The sequence below is a fragment of the Trichechus manatus genome, unplaced genomic scaffold, assembly GCF_000243295.1.
Source record: "Trichechus manatus latirostris isolate Lorelei unplaced genomic scaffold, TriManLat1.0 scaffold00022, whole genome shotgun sequence".
In the NCBI taxonomy this organism is placed as follows: domain Eukaryota; kingdom Metazoa; phylum Chordata; class Mammalia; order Sirenia; family Trichechidae; genus Trichechus; species Trichechus manatus.
The window spans coordinates 1,564,229-1,581,665 of NW_004443958.1; the positions used below are offsets into that span (position 1 = coordinate 1,564,229).

At 40.0% G+C, this 17,437-nt stretch overlaps 1 protein-coding gene across 2 annotated transcripts in view; it reads right to left on the reverse strand.

Moving 5' to 3' along the window:
• CSMD3 (CUB and Sushi multiple domains 3) overlaps nt 1–15,744 on the reverse strand; it is a 1,379,111-nt gene extending 1,363,367 nt beyond the window's left edge. For both annotated transcript variants that reach the window (XM_004372959.1, XM_004372958.1), the window contains exon 1: nt 15,567–15,744. In XM_004372959.1, coding sequence (XP_004373016.1) covers nt 15,567–15,744 — 178 coding nt within the window. The remainder of the gene's footprint in view (nt 1–15,566) is intronic.
• Nucleotides 15,745–17,437: the final 1,693 nt, after the last annotated feature.

Consider the following 17,437-nt stretch of genomic DNA (forward strand, 5'->3'; position numbering starts at 1 on the left):
ACATTTACTTTATTCACTGAAGCAATCAATGCAAGGAAGACAGAAATTTATAAAGACAATGAAAATGTGTGGTTTTCATTTTATATTAATAGTCAAGATTTTGAGGCTTAGAATTGGAACTCTTCCTTAATCTTTTATATTAATAACTCATTAAATCTAGTTTTTTACATATTAAACTAACATTAGATCACCAAGAAGTGAGCTTCATGGTGAAATGTGAAAAGGAAGATGGTTTGGCAGTTTGAAGTAGGATGCTGGTGTAAACATTAGAATAGCATGAATCAAACTTGTAAAAATAAGAGAAATGGAAAACCCAAGAGAAAAATTGGTGAATTTTCTAATTGTGTAAAGATAGGTCATCCCAATAAATTTTTATGTAGCAAAATTGGCATCACACAAATGCCGGTATCTCCCTCATAACCACATGACCATTCACATGCAGGTATATTGCTCCTTAAATCATATTTTAAAAGAACTTATTAAAAAAAACTGTTTTTCAGCAACACACATAAGTTTCCAATGATGACACACAAGTAAGAAATAGAAAAGTATGACAATATCTGCTATATTTACAAGTAGTCATTTTTCTGGCCTTTTGCACATGTTGACCTTGATAAATTAGTGCAGGGCTTATTTCATGGGAATCATCAAATGAAGAGGCAGAGACTTAAATTTGAAAGTATTAAGAAGCCAGTGAAGAGTTCTGAAGCAGGAATTAACATGAAAAAAGAATAAGTAAAAAGCACAATTTGCTGATCACAAACAATTATATAACTGTACAAGCACTGTTGTAGAAATACATGTGGGATCTTCTTTAATACTCGATAACTAGTTAATATCAGTTGGCTGAACAGATGGGAGTCAATAAACATTTTAGTTAAAAATTACAGGGGAAAATTTCATTGTGTTAGATGACAAAAATAATGGCTTTCATTGGAAAGTTTCTGTGTCTGTAGGATGTTATTATTTACCTGTGATAGTACAGACTTTATAGGTGGTATATGTAGGTAGTATAAACTACACTTATAGCCCTGGTGATGCCGTTGTTAAGAGTTATGGCTGCTAACCAAAAGGTTGGCAGTTCAAATCCACCAGCTGGTCCTTGGAAACCTTATAGGGCAGTTCTACGCTGTCGTATAAAGTTGATATGAGTCAGAATCTACTTGACAGCAACGGGTATATTTACCTGTCCCAATGCTGGGCAAAACCATTTCACAATAACCAGATAGCTTTAGTATTATGTTTAACCAAAGCCTACTTCAAATGAAAAACTATGTTCTCCTAGATGGTAGGGCCTAAGTTTTCGTCTCTGTATTCTCAAAGCATATCCAAGGGCCAGGTACTCTATAAATGATTGATGGCTGAATGAATGTGTGGACCAGAACTGATAATGTAACCACTGGCTATTTTTGCATAAGAAGTCTACCTACTATTGTATTTAAGGAGCCCTGATGGTGCAGTGGGTGGGGTTCAACTGCTAACTGCAAGGTCTGTCAGCCACTTGGAAGGAGAAGGTGTGGCAATCTGCTTCCATAAAAGATTACAGCCTTGGAATCTCTATGGGGCAGTTCTACTCTGTCCTATAGGGTCACTATGAGACAGAATTGACTCAATGGCAATACTTCTTTTTTTTGACCACTGTATTCAGAACTAATTTTAAATATATCAACAGGGGATACTGTTTTAAAATTGGAAAACATGTGCAGCAGGGTTGTATCCTTTCACCTTATTCAATCTGTATGCTGAGCAAATAATCCAAGAAGCTGGACTATATGAAGAAGAAAGTGGCATCAGGATTGGAGGGAGACGCATTAAAAACCTGCAATATGCAGATGAAACAACTTTCTTGCTGAAGATAAAGATGACTTGAAGCACTTACTGATGAAGGTTAAAGACTACAGCCTTCAGTATGGATTACACCTGAACATATAGAAAATGAAAATCCTCACAACTAGGCCCATAAACAACAACATTATAAATGGTGAAGGAATTGAAGTGTCAAGGATATCATTCTACTTGAATCAACAATGTCCACTGAAGCAGCAGTCAAGAAATAAAATAAGAGATTGCAATGGGCACATCTGCTGCAAAAGGCCTTTAAAGTGTTAAAAAGCCAAGTTGTCTCTTTAATGACTAAGCTCCTCTGACCCAAGCCATAGTATATTCAATAGCCTCATATGCATGTGCAAGCTGGGCAGTGAAAAAGGAAGACCAAAGAAAGAATTGATGCATTTGAATTGCGGTGTGGACGAAGAATATTGAATATACCATGGACTGCTGGAAGAACGATCAAATCAATCTTAGAGGAAGTACAGCCAGAATACACCTTAGAAGTGAAGATGGCAAGATGTAGTCTCACTTACTTTGGACATGTCTCAAGGGGGGACCAATCCCTGGAGAAGGACATCATGCTTAGTAAATTAGGGGGTCACCAAAAAAGAGGAAGACCCTCAATGTGATGGATTGCAACAATGGACTCAAACATGGTAACGATTGTGAGGATGGCACAGGACTGGCCATACATCTGTTATCCATAAGGTGTCTGTGAGTCAAAGGCAACTAGATGACACCTAAAAATAACAACAACAATGCCTGCTAATTCAAAATGATTCTATTCTAATAAAAGAAATTATAGTCCAGTATAGTCCAAATTGAACTTTAACCAAAATGATATGACAGAAACAATTAAATTACTATTTACATAGAATAGCACTTGATATAACCTAATCTTTTTAACAACTTAGAATTTCCTTTGAGACCTTTGAGAATTTTGCTTTTGAGAGAAGTACATAATTAGAATGTAAAGTCTTTCTAAATTAGCAATTTTTAAATAATCTATGCAAATATAAGTAAAAATAAGTAATAATCTTCAATTTATTGACTGTTTGCTAAATTGGTAATATTTAAAAATTAAGTGCATTATGTCATTTCCGATTTTTATCTATTAATGAATAAATGAATACTGCCAAACACAGATATTAAAGATTTTCTAGCACTTTGCTATAACACTGATTTTAAGCGTTTGTTTGACTTCCTTTAAAAAGATTTAGCAGATGAATAGAGCACTCAAGTACTAGTAGAATTTATAGATAAAGGTTAAATAAAGCCGTAAGAAAGGGTTGACTGTGAATTCAATACAGGCAATTATGGACCCATCAGTATTTCTATTGCAAACTTCATTTAAGAGAGTTTATCATCTCCATCATCTTAGAAACTGTGAAGCTAGAATGTGGCACACAAATTAGCAGCCTGGATGCAAATTTGTTTACACAAAACATTTGAATCAGTTCAGCTGTTTTGATTTAGACATCAGCCAAAAAACCTTAACTGAGGGTTTCTCCATATATGTGAACACTGGATAAATATTTTGTCTAGACTATGTAGTTCAGTCAGTTGGAGCACAGAGCCAACAAATCCAAGGTAGGATGTTTCATCTCCAGGTGAACCAGTTGTATTTATTTTGCCTGTTGTCTTAACTTTGATCTGTTACCTTGCAAATACAGCTTTTAGCAAAACAGAGCTCAGTGTTAAAACTTCAGATAGATCAGCATAAATTCAGTACTAACACTGGGAGTGGTAAGGGGTGGATTTATATCACACTTTCCAATAATGGATTAAGAAGAGTCATCTCTGTATATGAAACTATAGCTTGATAACATAAAACAAAATTATTTCTAATAATTACAAATTACTTGAAGTTCAAGTATTTTAACAGTACCTTATTATGCTTTAAGGAAGTAAGAACAGAGTAGACTCATATTCATTTCTCTGTATCAAAATACTCATAAGAAAATACATCTTAAAATTATATTTTTTGAATTATTCAGTCAGTTCACAAACATGGTGGTATTATGTGATATTATAAGAGAAAATTAAATTATTCAGATTTCTTTCAAATCAGACAAACTTCAAAGTGTAAACAAACAGTAAAAGTTATGTCCCTATAAAAAGATGAAGTAGACATTTGAGAAATTAGAATAACATTAAACAATAAAATACAGCTGATAATTTTATTAAGTAACTATGAAAGGGGAAAAAAGTGGCTAATGGGAATGTGACCAAGCTCAAGAAAAGGCATTTTGATAAGCCATCTAATTTTTCTTCACCCTTCCTAAGATCATTGAAATGAAATGTCAAGACAATTTGTGATTTAAAATGTCAATAAAATAAATTGAATTATTACAACCATACTATCAATTTTAAAATTGAGAACTTGGTTAACAATTAGTCAGTTTTCAACATTAAATAAAATTGTGGAATGCATAATTGTAGAATGCAGACTTGGAGATAGTTTATAAGTGTACTTTATCCCTGACTTTTACCAGCCTTGGAGAAATCTACATTTATCTGTTGCATTTAAGATGATATGTACAGAACTATTTTAAAAATGTGTACCTCATTAAAAATGTTGAAATGTAATAAGTATATTCCATGAATAATCCATATAACAACATTATTAGGATACCATAGCTTTGAAATTTAGAAAGATAGACTAAAATGACATTTCTGAAATATGTCCACAAAGTTTTAAATAATTCAAGTAGCAAAAGGCTAGTTTGTTCATTGAAATAGTCTGTAAGTATAAAGTTCAGAAAGGACAACAATAATAAATAGTTAATGTATGAAAATACATTTTATCACCTTTCCAAGAAAATGTAAGGCTAATATTTGAGCACTTACGCATTGCCATTGAGTCAATTCTAACTCATAGCGACCCTATAGGATGGAGTGGAACTGCCCCATAGGGTTTCCAGGGAGCAGCTGGTGGATTCAAACTACCAGGATTAGCAGCCTGTCTTAACTACTGCGCCACCAGGGCTCCATTTGAGCACTTGGGCGTAGTTAAATACGTGTATTTTTTTTCTTTGCAGAAAATAATGTGTATTTAATGCACTCATTTAGTTTTTGAATTAGTCCTTAGATTGCATGTTAAGTTTTCTGTTTATCTATATTATGAGACATGCATTCTTGTCTCCTTACACAATTAGTTGAGGAAGTACTGTTTTGAGCCTGGTCATGATTTGGTGGTATAACCACAGTGGTGATGCCTTTCAAGAGGACTAAATAAAGAGTCTCATAAGGCAGTACCCAATAAAGTGAATAGCTCACTGGACAGGGAATTTATTTGGGTTTACATTCACTACCTTGGCAAGTTATTTCATTTCTCTGGGTCTGTCTTCTCATTTTATGTGAAGATACTCAGCTACACTTGTGTTTTAACCAGAATTCACTTACCAAATGAAGTAGATTCTGCAGCCAGCGCTTGTATATGTATATTTGTTGAAAGACATCCTACTGCCATCCTTGCATATTCCCTGCCTGGCACACACTAGACTAGATGAGTTAATAGTCTTTCCCATCCTTAAAATTGTATAGAACTGAATGAAGTGTAAGGTATTAATTGGAATAAAATTATCATGCCATATGATTGCTGTTGTTGTTAGGTGCCGTCAAGTTGGTTCCAACTCATAGTGACCCTATATACAACAGAACAAAACATTACCCAGTCCTCCATCCTCACAATCATTGCTATGTTTGAGTCCATTGTTGCAAACACTGTGTCAATCCATCTCGTTGAGGGTCTTCCTCTTTTTCACTTACCCTCTACTGTAGCAAGCATGATGTCCGTCTCCAGGGTCTGGTCCCTCATGATAATGTGTCCAAAGTACTTGAAACAAAGTCTTGCTATCCTCCCTTCTAAGGAGCATTCTGGCTGTACTTCTTCCAGGACAGATTTGTTCACTCTTCTGGAAGTCTATGGTATATTCAATATTCTTCACCAACACCGTAATGCAAAGGCATCAATTCTTCTTCAGTCTTCATTATTTACTGTCCAGATTTCACATGCACATGAGGCAATTGAAAATACCATGGCTTGAGTCAGGCACACCTTAGTCCTCAAAGTGACATCTTTGCTTTTGAACACTTCAGAGAGTTCTTTTGCAGCAGATTTGCCCAATGCAATACGTCATTTGATTTTTTGACTGCTGCTTCCATGGGCATTGATTGTGGATCCAAGTAAAATGAAATCCTTAACAACTTCAGTATTATCTTCATTTATCATGATGTTGCTTATTGGTCCATGTGTGAGGATTTTAGTTTTCTTTATGTTGAGATGTAATCCATACCGAAGGCTATAGTCTTTGACTAGTCATCATTAAGTGCTTCAAGTCCTCTTCACTTTCGGCAAGAAATGTAGTGTCAATCTGCATATTGCAAGTTGTTAAGGAGTCTTCCTCTAATCCTGATACTGGTTCTTCTTCATATAGTCCAGCTTCTCAGATTCTTTGCTCAGCATACAGATTGAATAAGTATGATGAAAGTATACAACCCTGACACACACCTTTCTGACTTTAAACCATGCACTATCCCCTTGTTCTGTTTGAATGACTGCCTCTTAGCCTATATACAGATTCCTCATGAGCACAATTAAGTGTTCTGGAATTCCTGTTCTTCACAGTGTTATCGATAATTTGTTATGATCCACAAAATTCAATGCCATAAGACAGAGTTGGTAAATATTTCTTATACTTCATATATTTTTATATGTAAACTCCATAAATTCATATGCATTCATAACTTTTGCAAATTTTACTGGTTTAGGAGTAATGGGTTATAAGTTTTAATTCTGTTTCTTTGCTCTAAATGCACTAAATAGTTTCATTATAGTGAACATATTTAACTTACATATTATTAAGCATCTAGTTTGCTTACTATTGCTTAATAAATGCAAATATCTCTCATAACTGTCATGAAGAATCATTCGGAGAACAAGTTAGGCAGGTAAAGTGAAACATGTTGAAAATTGCAAAACTGACATGTTATGTATTACTGTATCTGTGGGGGAGATTAGATTTTACCAAACAACTGGCTAACCATATGATTCTGGAAAGCCAGGACATCCTTCTGGCCTCAGTAAAATATGGATTATCTGTAAATAGAGATAATAATCTGTACCTAGAAGATAACAGCTATCTCACAAGACAGTTGTTAGGAGGAAGATGGTGGAGAGAAAAATGTTTGAGGTGCAAATGAGACGCTTTATATAAAGGGTTTAGCACAGACGTTGGCCATAAAAAGGGTATAACAAAAAACCCATCCAATCCCACTTCTCTAAACATAGTAGTGTTTCGTATCCTCTCTGTATTTCAAGCACCTCTGTCCGTTCTGGAGTCAACTAGATGGACCTGTATAATGGAAAAAAGTAGTGAAGCCCTTGCTTTACAAAATCATTTAGGATTTAATAAATTCAGCTCTATGAAGTCTATTTCCATTTATAACTTTTCATTCAACATGATATCTGACCATATTTTTTTTAAATGTTAAAATTTTAAAAAATTCTTGCCATCATTTTAAACTATGTAATCTTAAATATTTCTTTAAACATTTCTAACATACAGCAAAGGAGAGGACTTTATAATACTAAACATTATAGACTTAGCTTTTAGTGGAATCAGTTATTTTTATATATTTCAATTAGTTTCTGATTATTTCAACTCCTCAAATTTATTAGCATTCATTATCTTTAAAACTTTTGCCCTCATATCTTAAAGAGACTTTAAAATATTTTATATATCATTAAAATTGATGATAACCCTTTAATATTATCAATTTTTCTTGCACTATTAATATTTATAAAATGTACTATAATTTTCAATTACACCATTGTCGTGTAGATGAAAATGCAGAAGAGAGAATGCATAAATCTTATGTAAATATGTCAGAATAAAAACATGAAGAATATGAGTTAAGAACAGATTTTCTAGTCGAAAATTTCTTTAAATAAGAAATTATGTACAGATTATAAGAGGAAATAAATAAAATTTTGTTTTCAAGTACTATACTTCAGAGTCATTTATGCAACTTGAAAAATATTCTAACACACTGATTTTGTTTGTATACACTTAAAGTGTCTTCAAGAAATAGATGGACTTATTGAAAATATGGTGGCATCTATTTTATGTACATATTGTATCAGTCTTAAAAAATATGTTCATTCCATAATTTTCACTTTTTGTATTCTTTTAAACAAGGAGTTCTCTCCCTTTCTCTCTCTCTTCATTTTACCCAAACCATAATTCCTATATGGAATTAATTGATGTATGACGCTTAAATATTAGTTTTTATGTTTCACTGTCTTCTTTGGTGTTATCTGAGCTAATTCTGTAGTAAAATGTATAAGGTGTAGTAGAAAGAGAGTAGAAGATGAACTTGAAAGCCCAGAGATCTAGTCTCAGTTTTGGAGCTAATGATCTTTGTAACCTAGTAAAAAATCTAACAAGAATCTAGAAATATTCTTTCTATTCATGTACAGTCCGTGTGTAAAATATGGACAGTGAACTCACTAAAGTTTAAAGACCCTTCCAGTTCTTTGAATTCCATGATTTGTGAAAAAATGAATTAATAAATGGTTGTACATTAATAAATCAATGTAAAAATAAATCAGTATTAGAATCCAATGGATGAATCACCCAGGAGCAGGTTAAATATTTTTCAGCTGTGGGTATGCCCCTGACTCATCTAGCTAGCACCAAAAGGAAATGTGCAAAACTGATAAGCAGAAGTTGCAAAGTGTTTCTCAGACATATAATAATAGTCTGGGAATTTAGCCAAAGTGAAATAATAGCCAGTAAGAAGCCTCTATGTTTTTTGTTTACTGTTACGGAAAAGTTAGGTTAGTGGTGTTAGGGATGAAGTGTGGAGGTTGGGTTCATAGGCTTTGAGAGTAGAAGTACGGTTTAATAATACTGATGCTAGCTATTAATGTCAGGCACTGTGCTATAAATGTGACATGTATAATCTCCCTATAGGCCAACTGTCTTAGTTTCCTAGGGTTTCCATTACAAAATACCACAAAGTGGGGGGCTTTAAAAACATAAATTTATTTTCTTACAGTTCTGGAGGCTAGAAATCCAAGTCCAAATAGTAGATGTGTTGATTCTTTTATGAGGGCTCTAAGAGAAACTGTTTTACGCCTCTCTCCTAGCAATGCTAGGCGTTCCTTGGCTTGCATATGCTTCCATAGCCACCTGGCCATCCTCCTTCTGTCTACCTCTCCTCATCTGTTCTTTTATAAGATACCACTGGAATGGGGGTAGGGTTGACCCTACTTCTGTATGACCTTATGTAAACTGATAACTTCTTCAAAGACTGTATTTTCAAACAAGGTCACATTCACAGGTACTGGAGATAGGACCTCAATACATCTTTTTTGGGGACACAATTCAATCCATAACGCTTAATGATGTTCTAATCTCCTTTTATAGAAAATAAAACAAGTTTGGATAAACTGAGTTGCTAGACCAAAGGTAATTACTGACAGAGCCCTTATTTGACTTTAGGTCTTGGTGGCTCCAGAGTCCTTGTTCTTTCCACGTTACTGTAGTAGAGTGGTTCTCAAACTTTAGAGTGCATCAACTACTTGGAAATCTTGTTGAATCATAGATGTTTGGGCCCAACTCCCAGAGCTTCTGGTTCAGTAGACCTGGAGTAGGGGCCTGAGATTTTGCATTCCTTCAGAGTTGCAAGAGGATTCTGGTGCTTTGAAAATCACTGCTGTTAAGACAAGCATTTAAGAGCCAGTAGAATAATATTGGGATGCATAGTGCTACATGATTACCATTAATATTCTTGTTATCTAATAACAAGGTATATGATGCTTATGCTAATGTTGCAACTTTATAGAAAAGTTTTCAAATTGGGATTTGGGCAATAAGCCATATTATATAGAAAAATTCATACTTAGGAATCCTCATCTAGCACCAAGAAATAACTTAGCAATGTGCTTGATGATGTGAAATACGTTTGATGACTGAATAATTGGAGCCTTGAGAGAAGGAAAGATGACCCTCAGCATCAAGACCATGAATACTAGAAGGCATTCAACAAACTTACTTTTATCGTTCACATTCATAAAGGGATATTTCTGATGAAGATGAGGGCCCTAACAAGGGACTTAATTCTAAGAAAATCTTGCTAGCCTGGAGATGGGTCTGCCTGGTAAATACCATGAATCACCTACCTGCTCACTCTGAGTTTGAAACGATGGATTTGATAACTTTAATAACATTTCTACAACACTTACCAGACCTCTAGTTCTACAGTCCTTACTAGACCTCACCAAAAATCCAATTCAGAACTCCCAATGTATCCCTAAGCTACAAACTTTTGGATTATGAGTAGAGAAATGGAAGAAACTGGAAAAAGCAATAGTTAAAGCTGTATTTTAATGCATATATATGTAGATTTTTTAATTAAGCTTGTAATTCTCTTAATTTTTATTTGTATCTCACACATTTTTGCTAATGTCTTCATTTGCAATTATTTTACTTCTAATCTTCCAAATCTTGGAATCCAAAGTACATATTTTCTCAAATAGTTGTGTTGTCTTAACTAACAGCGCCCTGCCAGGTATATTGCTTGGTGCTTTAAAGTTATTTTCTAAACTGCACAAAATATTGAGGGTGTTTGATTTTTCTAAAGCCCTTTCTGGAGACCCTGATGAGTCAGCAGAAGAAAGTGATCTCTTGGGACACATGGAGATCAATTGTATTTGGAGTTGGGGCAATGAAGTCTAGTCCTTTCACTCTTTAGTGTTTGAAATCATAGACAACTCTTTTAACATCAGAGTCTATTTCTACATGAGTACAATGTCATTAACTGCTCTACCTCAGATACCTTTCTTATTTAGTCAGATACCACTTACTGATATTTACTGTATTTAGAACCATGCTTAGGTTTTGCTTGCTGCTGATTCATTTTATTATTTCACTGTTTTTGTAGACAACACATTTTGTGTTCGAGGGAAAGACGTATATACCCCAAACCTACTCAGCTAGCCCACAAATAGAAATGTTAATGAATATCATGCACAGTAATAACAACTACTACAACTGAGATCATACTTCTGTAATAGTTAATTTATTGGGTAATTCCACCTTCTTTCTCCTTTCAAGATGCTGAAACCTCCTCCTCAATTATCTCTTCTTAGACACTTTTCCAGCTCTCGCTTGATGCAGACCCCAAAGAACCAGAAGATTCGGGAAAATACTGTGCTGTAAAAGGACAATTCAGAATGCCTTCAACAAGGTAACTGTCTAGGGGAAGTTCAGCTCCGAATTCTGGGAGCTGTTCACGCCTTGTCAGGGCGGTAAATTGGTTTGGTTTAGCAACTCGATGGTGCAGAGCCTTCCTGCAGGCGCTTTGGTCCCTGAGAAGGGAATCCGACTGATACCTGAGTCGATCTTTCTTTCTTTGGTCACCCTTCGTTATTATTCTGCAATGCGCTGCAATTCCCGTGCGTGTCCCGTTTTCAGCCCACAGCGGCCACTCCTGCGGGGCTTGGGAGAGGACCTCTACTGGTCTGACTCTGTGCTCTTTCATTTCTTCTGCTCTCTTCCTTTGAGCCCGACTAAGCCCTTGCAGCTCTTGAACCCTGGGGCTGACCTCTTGCTCACCTTTCCCGGGAGACTGCGCTGTTTAGGAGAGGAGAGGTATCCTGCAGGAGCCGCAATCCACGTTTCTTCTTCTCATATGTCTTCCTAACTCCCTGAGTGCCTCTGAGACAAGATGTTTGGGTGAGGGAGTGCTGCTGTCAGCTTAAGGGCAGGAGGCTTTCTCAGCGCCTCCACCGAATCTTGCGACAGCGGTGGCCGTAGCGCCACCGACCATCTGGAATTCAGGGAATATAAACGTACTGTTACCCGCCACGCGTTTGCGCCTCAGACGCACACACCGCGATCCCCGAGGCTTCCCGAAGTCTCCTCGGTGTCAATTCATGAGGACCCCTTTCCTCCCAGCAACACTCGCACACACGTGCGCGCGCCAACCAGCCCCCCAGTTTCAACCGCGGGTAGTGCATGAAAAGTTGAAGGAGTTTGGCCTTCTTGGAGAAATAAATATTCCCAGAGGAAACAGATGGGAGGGACACTTGTCTAAACCACAGCCGGGCAAGAACCCTTGACCCAAACACAAAGGTAATTTTCCAGCAGATGTCAGTCCTTCTAGTGCTAACCTCCAGGGAAGGGTTTTGATGGTGGTAATGGCGGTAGGGTGGTTTGTTGGTGATTGTTTGGTAAGGATATACTGCCCCCCCCCCACCCCGAAAAGCTCTCTGAAGATAGGACAGATCTTTTTCTGACGTTATGAGGCCAGACTGTTGCCCTGAGGGAGGAGCGTGAAGGTGTCAGTCCGGGTGGACTCCGGCTGGACGGACAACTGCCGGCGCTACCACCTAGGCGTCGGGGTGAAGGGGCAAATGAGCATCGCGGGGCCGCTCGCCTCAACGCACTGACACTCGCGACCCCTTTTCAGTAGGAATTATCTGGGGGTGAGGGTTAGAGCCCCACTCTTCAGGAAAGCTCTTGTGGCGAGTGTTAATACCTCTTTGGAGCCGCAGAACACGCGGAAACGTGAATCCTTCGCACAGCCAGGGACCGGGCGCCTTGGAATCTGGCGAAAACCCCTGAAGGCACGCCCCAGCTCTGGGTGTGGGACGCAGCACCCGGGTTCCCACCTGCCGCCGACCGAGGTCGGTGTCTTCGGTCCCTTCGCAGCACCGTGTGTTGCTCCCCTGGGATACCCTAAGAAGGATCGTGGGAAATCACCTCGAGCGTATCTGTACGTGGGCGGGACGCTTAAGCACGACTTGCAGTTTCACAGTTTCTATCTAGGTGAGACCTAAACACACACTCTGCAGTTGGCGGCTGCATTTCAGACATCTCTGTCTGGCTTCCAGAGGTGTGTGTGTGTGTGTGTTTTAGCTTGAAATAGGCATTCATCAAGTCTAAGCAATCTACGCAGCCCTCACCCCACCTCCCAATTTGCACCCCCCCCCCAACTCTTTGTTTCACATTTTGGCAGTGGAGACAAAATGTCCAGGGAAGGTTGGCTCCCTTTTCAGCCCTACCCGAGCAGTTCGGGCCTACCGAAGACCGCTTCATCTCGCACGCTGAGGCGTTTCCTCCCACTAAGCCTCTGTCATTGCTGTGCCACACAGAGGTGAGATGGTGGAGGGAAGAAAAGTATGGGCAAATTGTAGAATTATCATGGCCAGAGCTGTGCACCTGGCAAACCTCGCGCCTTGGACTTCCTGAACCCTCCAGCTAGGTCTAGATTAGGACCTGCAAAATCCTTTAGAAGGACTCCCCAAGCTGAGCTTTCCCGTGGGCCTGAGAGCCCAGAAGAAACTGTGGAAGACAAAAGCGGGCATAGACATTGGAGAAGCAACGTCTAAGCCATTGCAGAGATCTTAAGAAAAACCTTGAGACTGGGGTGAAAATAAAATAAGAAGGAACTGTTAAAATTGAGACAACCCGGCAACTGGGAACAGGTCTAATGCACACAGCCTAAGCAAGTTTGTTTCTCAGAATATGGGGACAGTATTCCAAGTTGTAAAACGTAGGAGATGCCTTCCAAACGGCATGTAAGTGTCAATGAAGAACCTTATTACCTTTTTTTATTTTTATTTTTTTAACGGTCCGTAGAAAATTGATTTTGGACGGGATCAAAGCACAATGTGACATGCTCCTCCTTCCCGGTGTTCCCAAAGCTGGCATATATTCAGTGGAAACCGATTATCTCTGCCCAAAGTCCGGGAACTGCGGGCAAAGGGGAGGGGTTCGGTTTCCAGTACCATTTAAAGCAAATTAACGCGCCTTTCTTTTCCATAGGAGCGTCGTATTCAGAAAATACGGTAAGTGCCGGCATCCAGGGCTGTAACTGCAGGCGGCGCGGCACCGCGTTTGTCAGGCTGGCGTGCTCGCCCCGCTTCCGAGACTCGCTCCCACACATCTGCCCCCCCGCCATGTGTTTTGGCTCAACAGGTAACACACGAAAACTCGCACTTAACCCGGGTCATCTTGCAGGAACCACCCCAATGTTGTCACGCCAGGGGCTGTTGGTGGCTCTTCACGTCTCCCCCACGCGGAACCCGCGCCTACCGGGCAGCCCCAGGGCTATCCATTAACCACCGACTCCCTGTAGCAGCAAACTAAGCATAAATGTGAGGCTCCTCACACGTCGAACTGGCGACGAAAACCCCATGTAAGCAACTCAAGACGCGTTTCGTGCACTACACAGTGTAGTTACGCCGCTTAGGGCAAGCGTTTGGCCTCAAGCTGCGCTGAGGCTCCAAGAAAAAAAGAAAAAAAAAGATCAAGCTTTAAGGACCAGGTTGGGATTTCAAGGCGATTGCTGCCACAGAGACCAGGGGCGACTTCCTCGCATTTAGGGATGTAAATTAAAATTGGAAACATGCCACCCATCATTGTTCATAGTTGAGGGAGAGGTAACTCCTCCACCCCGCCCCACCCCCACGAAACATGAATTATCATTTCCACTGAATGCAAATGGACTGCCTTGGGGTGGGGGGAGGAGGACAGCCAGCTGCAAGCTGGACAATAAACTGTTTCATAGAGACGCGGCCCGATTGCTGTTCAGAGAGGCATTCCTTTACAAAGGAAGAAGCGTCCAGTTTGTTGACAGCCTTGGTGCGCCTGGGCCAAAACAACCCCCTCCATGCATACACCTGGTATTCGAAACTGCCTTCACTAAAAGCGACGTCCATCGCATCTATTGGAGCTGCCATGAGTATGGGGAGGTGATTGTTCAGAAAGGATGGCGTAAGTCATAAGCACCTCTTGAGTATTTGCAGCAGTTAATGGGCAGCAGGGTGCAGGAGAAGTTGTGGAAGAGAGCTGTGGGTCTCTTTTCTCCGAGGATAGCTCTCCTTCCAATGATCCTGACAGTCCCTTGCCTCCCTGCTTAGAATGAGATTTCATATCCCACTCATCCCTCCGCTTGTCTATGCATGTGACACTCTACCTGTCTGAACGCTGAGACTTGCTGGAGATTTTCTTTTTGGTCGTCAGCTAATGACTTTCCTCCTACCTTCATTCATCCCCAAAGGTAGATCTTTACACTTTGTGGCATCTCAGACCTTTTTTAAAGCCTCATCTTTCGCCAAACCTCTATCACAGGACCTAGGGAAGCTCCCCTACCATTTATTAATGCATAAGAGCCCACGTAGAAATAATTCACATGTGCATGCACACATTCATATTGGCGTGGGGGTGCTTGCAAGACCTCTGTGCCCTAATGCATTTTAAATCAGCACATTGCTAGCACCTTGGCAACTTTCCTCCCTGAAAGGGTTAAAAAGCATTTAGACGAATGTCTTCAATATAAATATTCAACCCAAAGCATCAAACCCTGATGGTTTGACTAGAAATCAAGGTAATCCTAACCATCAAGAAAAGTCTTGCAGAGGAATTCTGCCTGGATATCCACTAGTTAGAGGGTATACAAATCAACTCACGTATTCGTTTGAGCGTACTGCAAGAATATTTATTGAGCACAAGCTCAATCACCGCATTGAACACCAAATCTGGCAAGCAAAATGCATTTCCTATCTGAGAAGGGAAAAAGAGCTGTGAATCAACTCCTTCTTCAGTATTATCATAATTATTTTATCGGTGGAAATTGCAAAGTAAGCTGTCAGCCTCTCTCCAGCGACAGGTCAGCTCACCTCCATCTAAAGCAGAGGAGACCCCCGAAAGCAGACCTACCTTTCACACAAGACACCGTCAATAAAAAGACGAGGTTCCAAAACGTAAATCCACTTTTAATCCCCATTTTCTTCGTCAGGATGAAGTCCAGGCGGCCACATTTAGCGCATCTTCTGGCGCCAGGCTCCCGGGGTTTGGATTCCTTTGCTCGGTTTTCCCCTTTGCGGATTCCTTTCATATTATTCGCGAGCTCCCAATTCCTTCTCCTCAGCCCGGCGCAGTAGAGTTGTTGCTGTTGTTGGTGCGCGGTCACAGCTCGGAGTGAATGGTGTTTCTGGGATACCACAGCAACCTTGACGAGGACTCAACCATCTCTCTAACGGGGGCACAAAGTCTCCGCTACTCTGGATTCTGTCTTTTCCTGTGCGTTTTTTCCCCTCCACCAAAATCTACCCCAATTCTAGCTTGTTATAGCAACCACCAGAAACCACGAGCGAGCCTCTTAAAGCCCAGCTCCGCTCTCTAATAAACTCCCCATAATATTTGAAATTAAGGATGCTTGGTTTTTTTTTCCCCCGAATAGATCAATTCTGCCTGTAAAAGCAGCCCAAGAAATATTATGTTATTGAGCTCTCTCCATTGCAGCCTGCAGATACAGAAGCGTGTTAAAGGAATATTTTAATCGGAGGATCTGGGTTGCTTTTTGGGGAATCGTGATAATAAATCGGCCTCTATCAATGCCCACGTCGTTATAATGGGACATGTGTTACTACTGTAGTTGCAGTATATTTCAGGCAGACAACTCGCATTTATTATTCTGTGATTTAATTGAAAAAGAAATCTCAGAAAAGTATTTGCACACATACATTTGCATATTCAAATGCCTATGTGAAAACCAGTAACCGGGTTATTATGATTCGGTAAACCTATTTTAGGTGGTGGGGTGGGGAGGGAGCCACAGTTATTTCCCCCAAATTGTTCGCCCTTTCATCCTCCCTCCCCCCGGGTTTCAGATTGTGTGTGCCGCAGTTAAACTACTTTATCTATGGTAGTTATCTAGAACAGACCCATTTGTCTTAATTCTGAATCTGTCCCAAATATTTAAATGGAAGATTTCTTTCAAAACGGAAAATGTATGTATCTATACATCTGGACTTGGCAGCCCCATGCACTACTCAAGGGTTAAGCTCGTTCAAGGGAAGAGTTCTTGCGCCATCTACTGGCTGTGTTCAAACCATAGACTTCGCGTCTATTAGGGACCTGGTTTCCCTCGTCCCCCGGTGTAGGGGAGCTGTGTCCCCTAGACCAGCATGTTTTGCTCCTGTGTGTCAGTTTTCTAGTATGTTTGGACTTGGTCCTGGCACAAATCTTACAACGAACAAGTCTCTTAGAGTAAGCGCCGGATTGGTGATCTGAGCATTCTGGGAGTCTGCTCCATATTAAGTGGAGGGAGGGGTGCAGCCCTGGTTTTGTAATAGGTAATTGCGACCGCCTCTGACTCTTATTTGCATGCCGAAGCATATCTGGGGGCTGAGCATCTACCTATATGGCTTTGTCAAGAGTGGTGTCCAACATGAGTTTGCAGCTTCTCACATTGCTCACGAATGATGAGCCCCGTCCTGTACATCACACGATTATTAAGGCTGGGTTTTTTCTCTGGGTTCACAGTGGAGCTGCCTGCTTAGAGGAGCAAGGCAGTTGCATCTGGAGGGAGTTCTGCTTTAGAAAGTGGGCACCCAGCGAGCGTCTGTAGACATGTGTGGTGAATAGGTTCAATCTGCAGGCGTAGGAAGAATTCTGAGCTCTTCGGGTACGTGTCATTGTGTGTGGGTCTGTGATTCTCCGTGTGTGTGTGTGTGTGTGCGCGCGCGCGCGCGCGCGCTCTCTGGTGAGGGAAGAGAGTGCGTGTTTACTGAAGATGATGAGAAGAT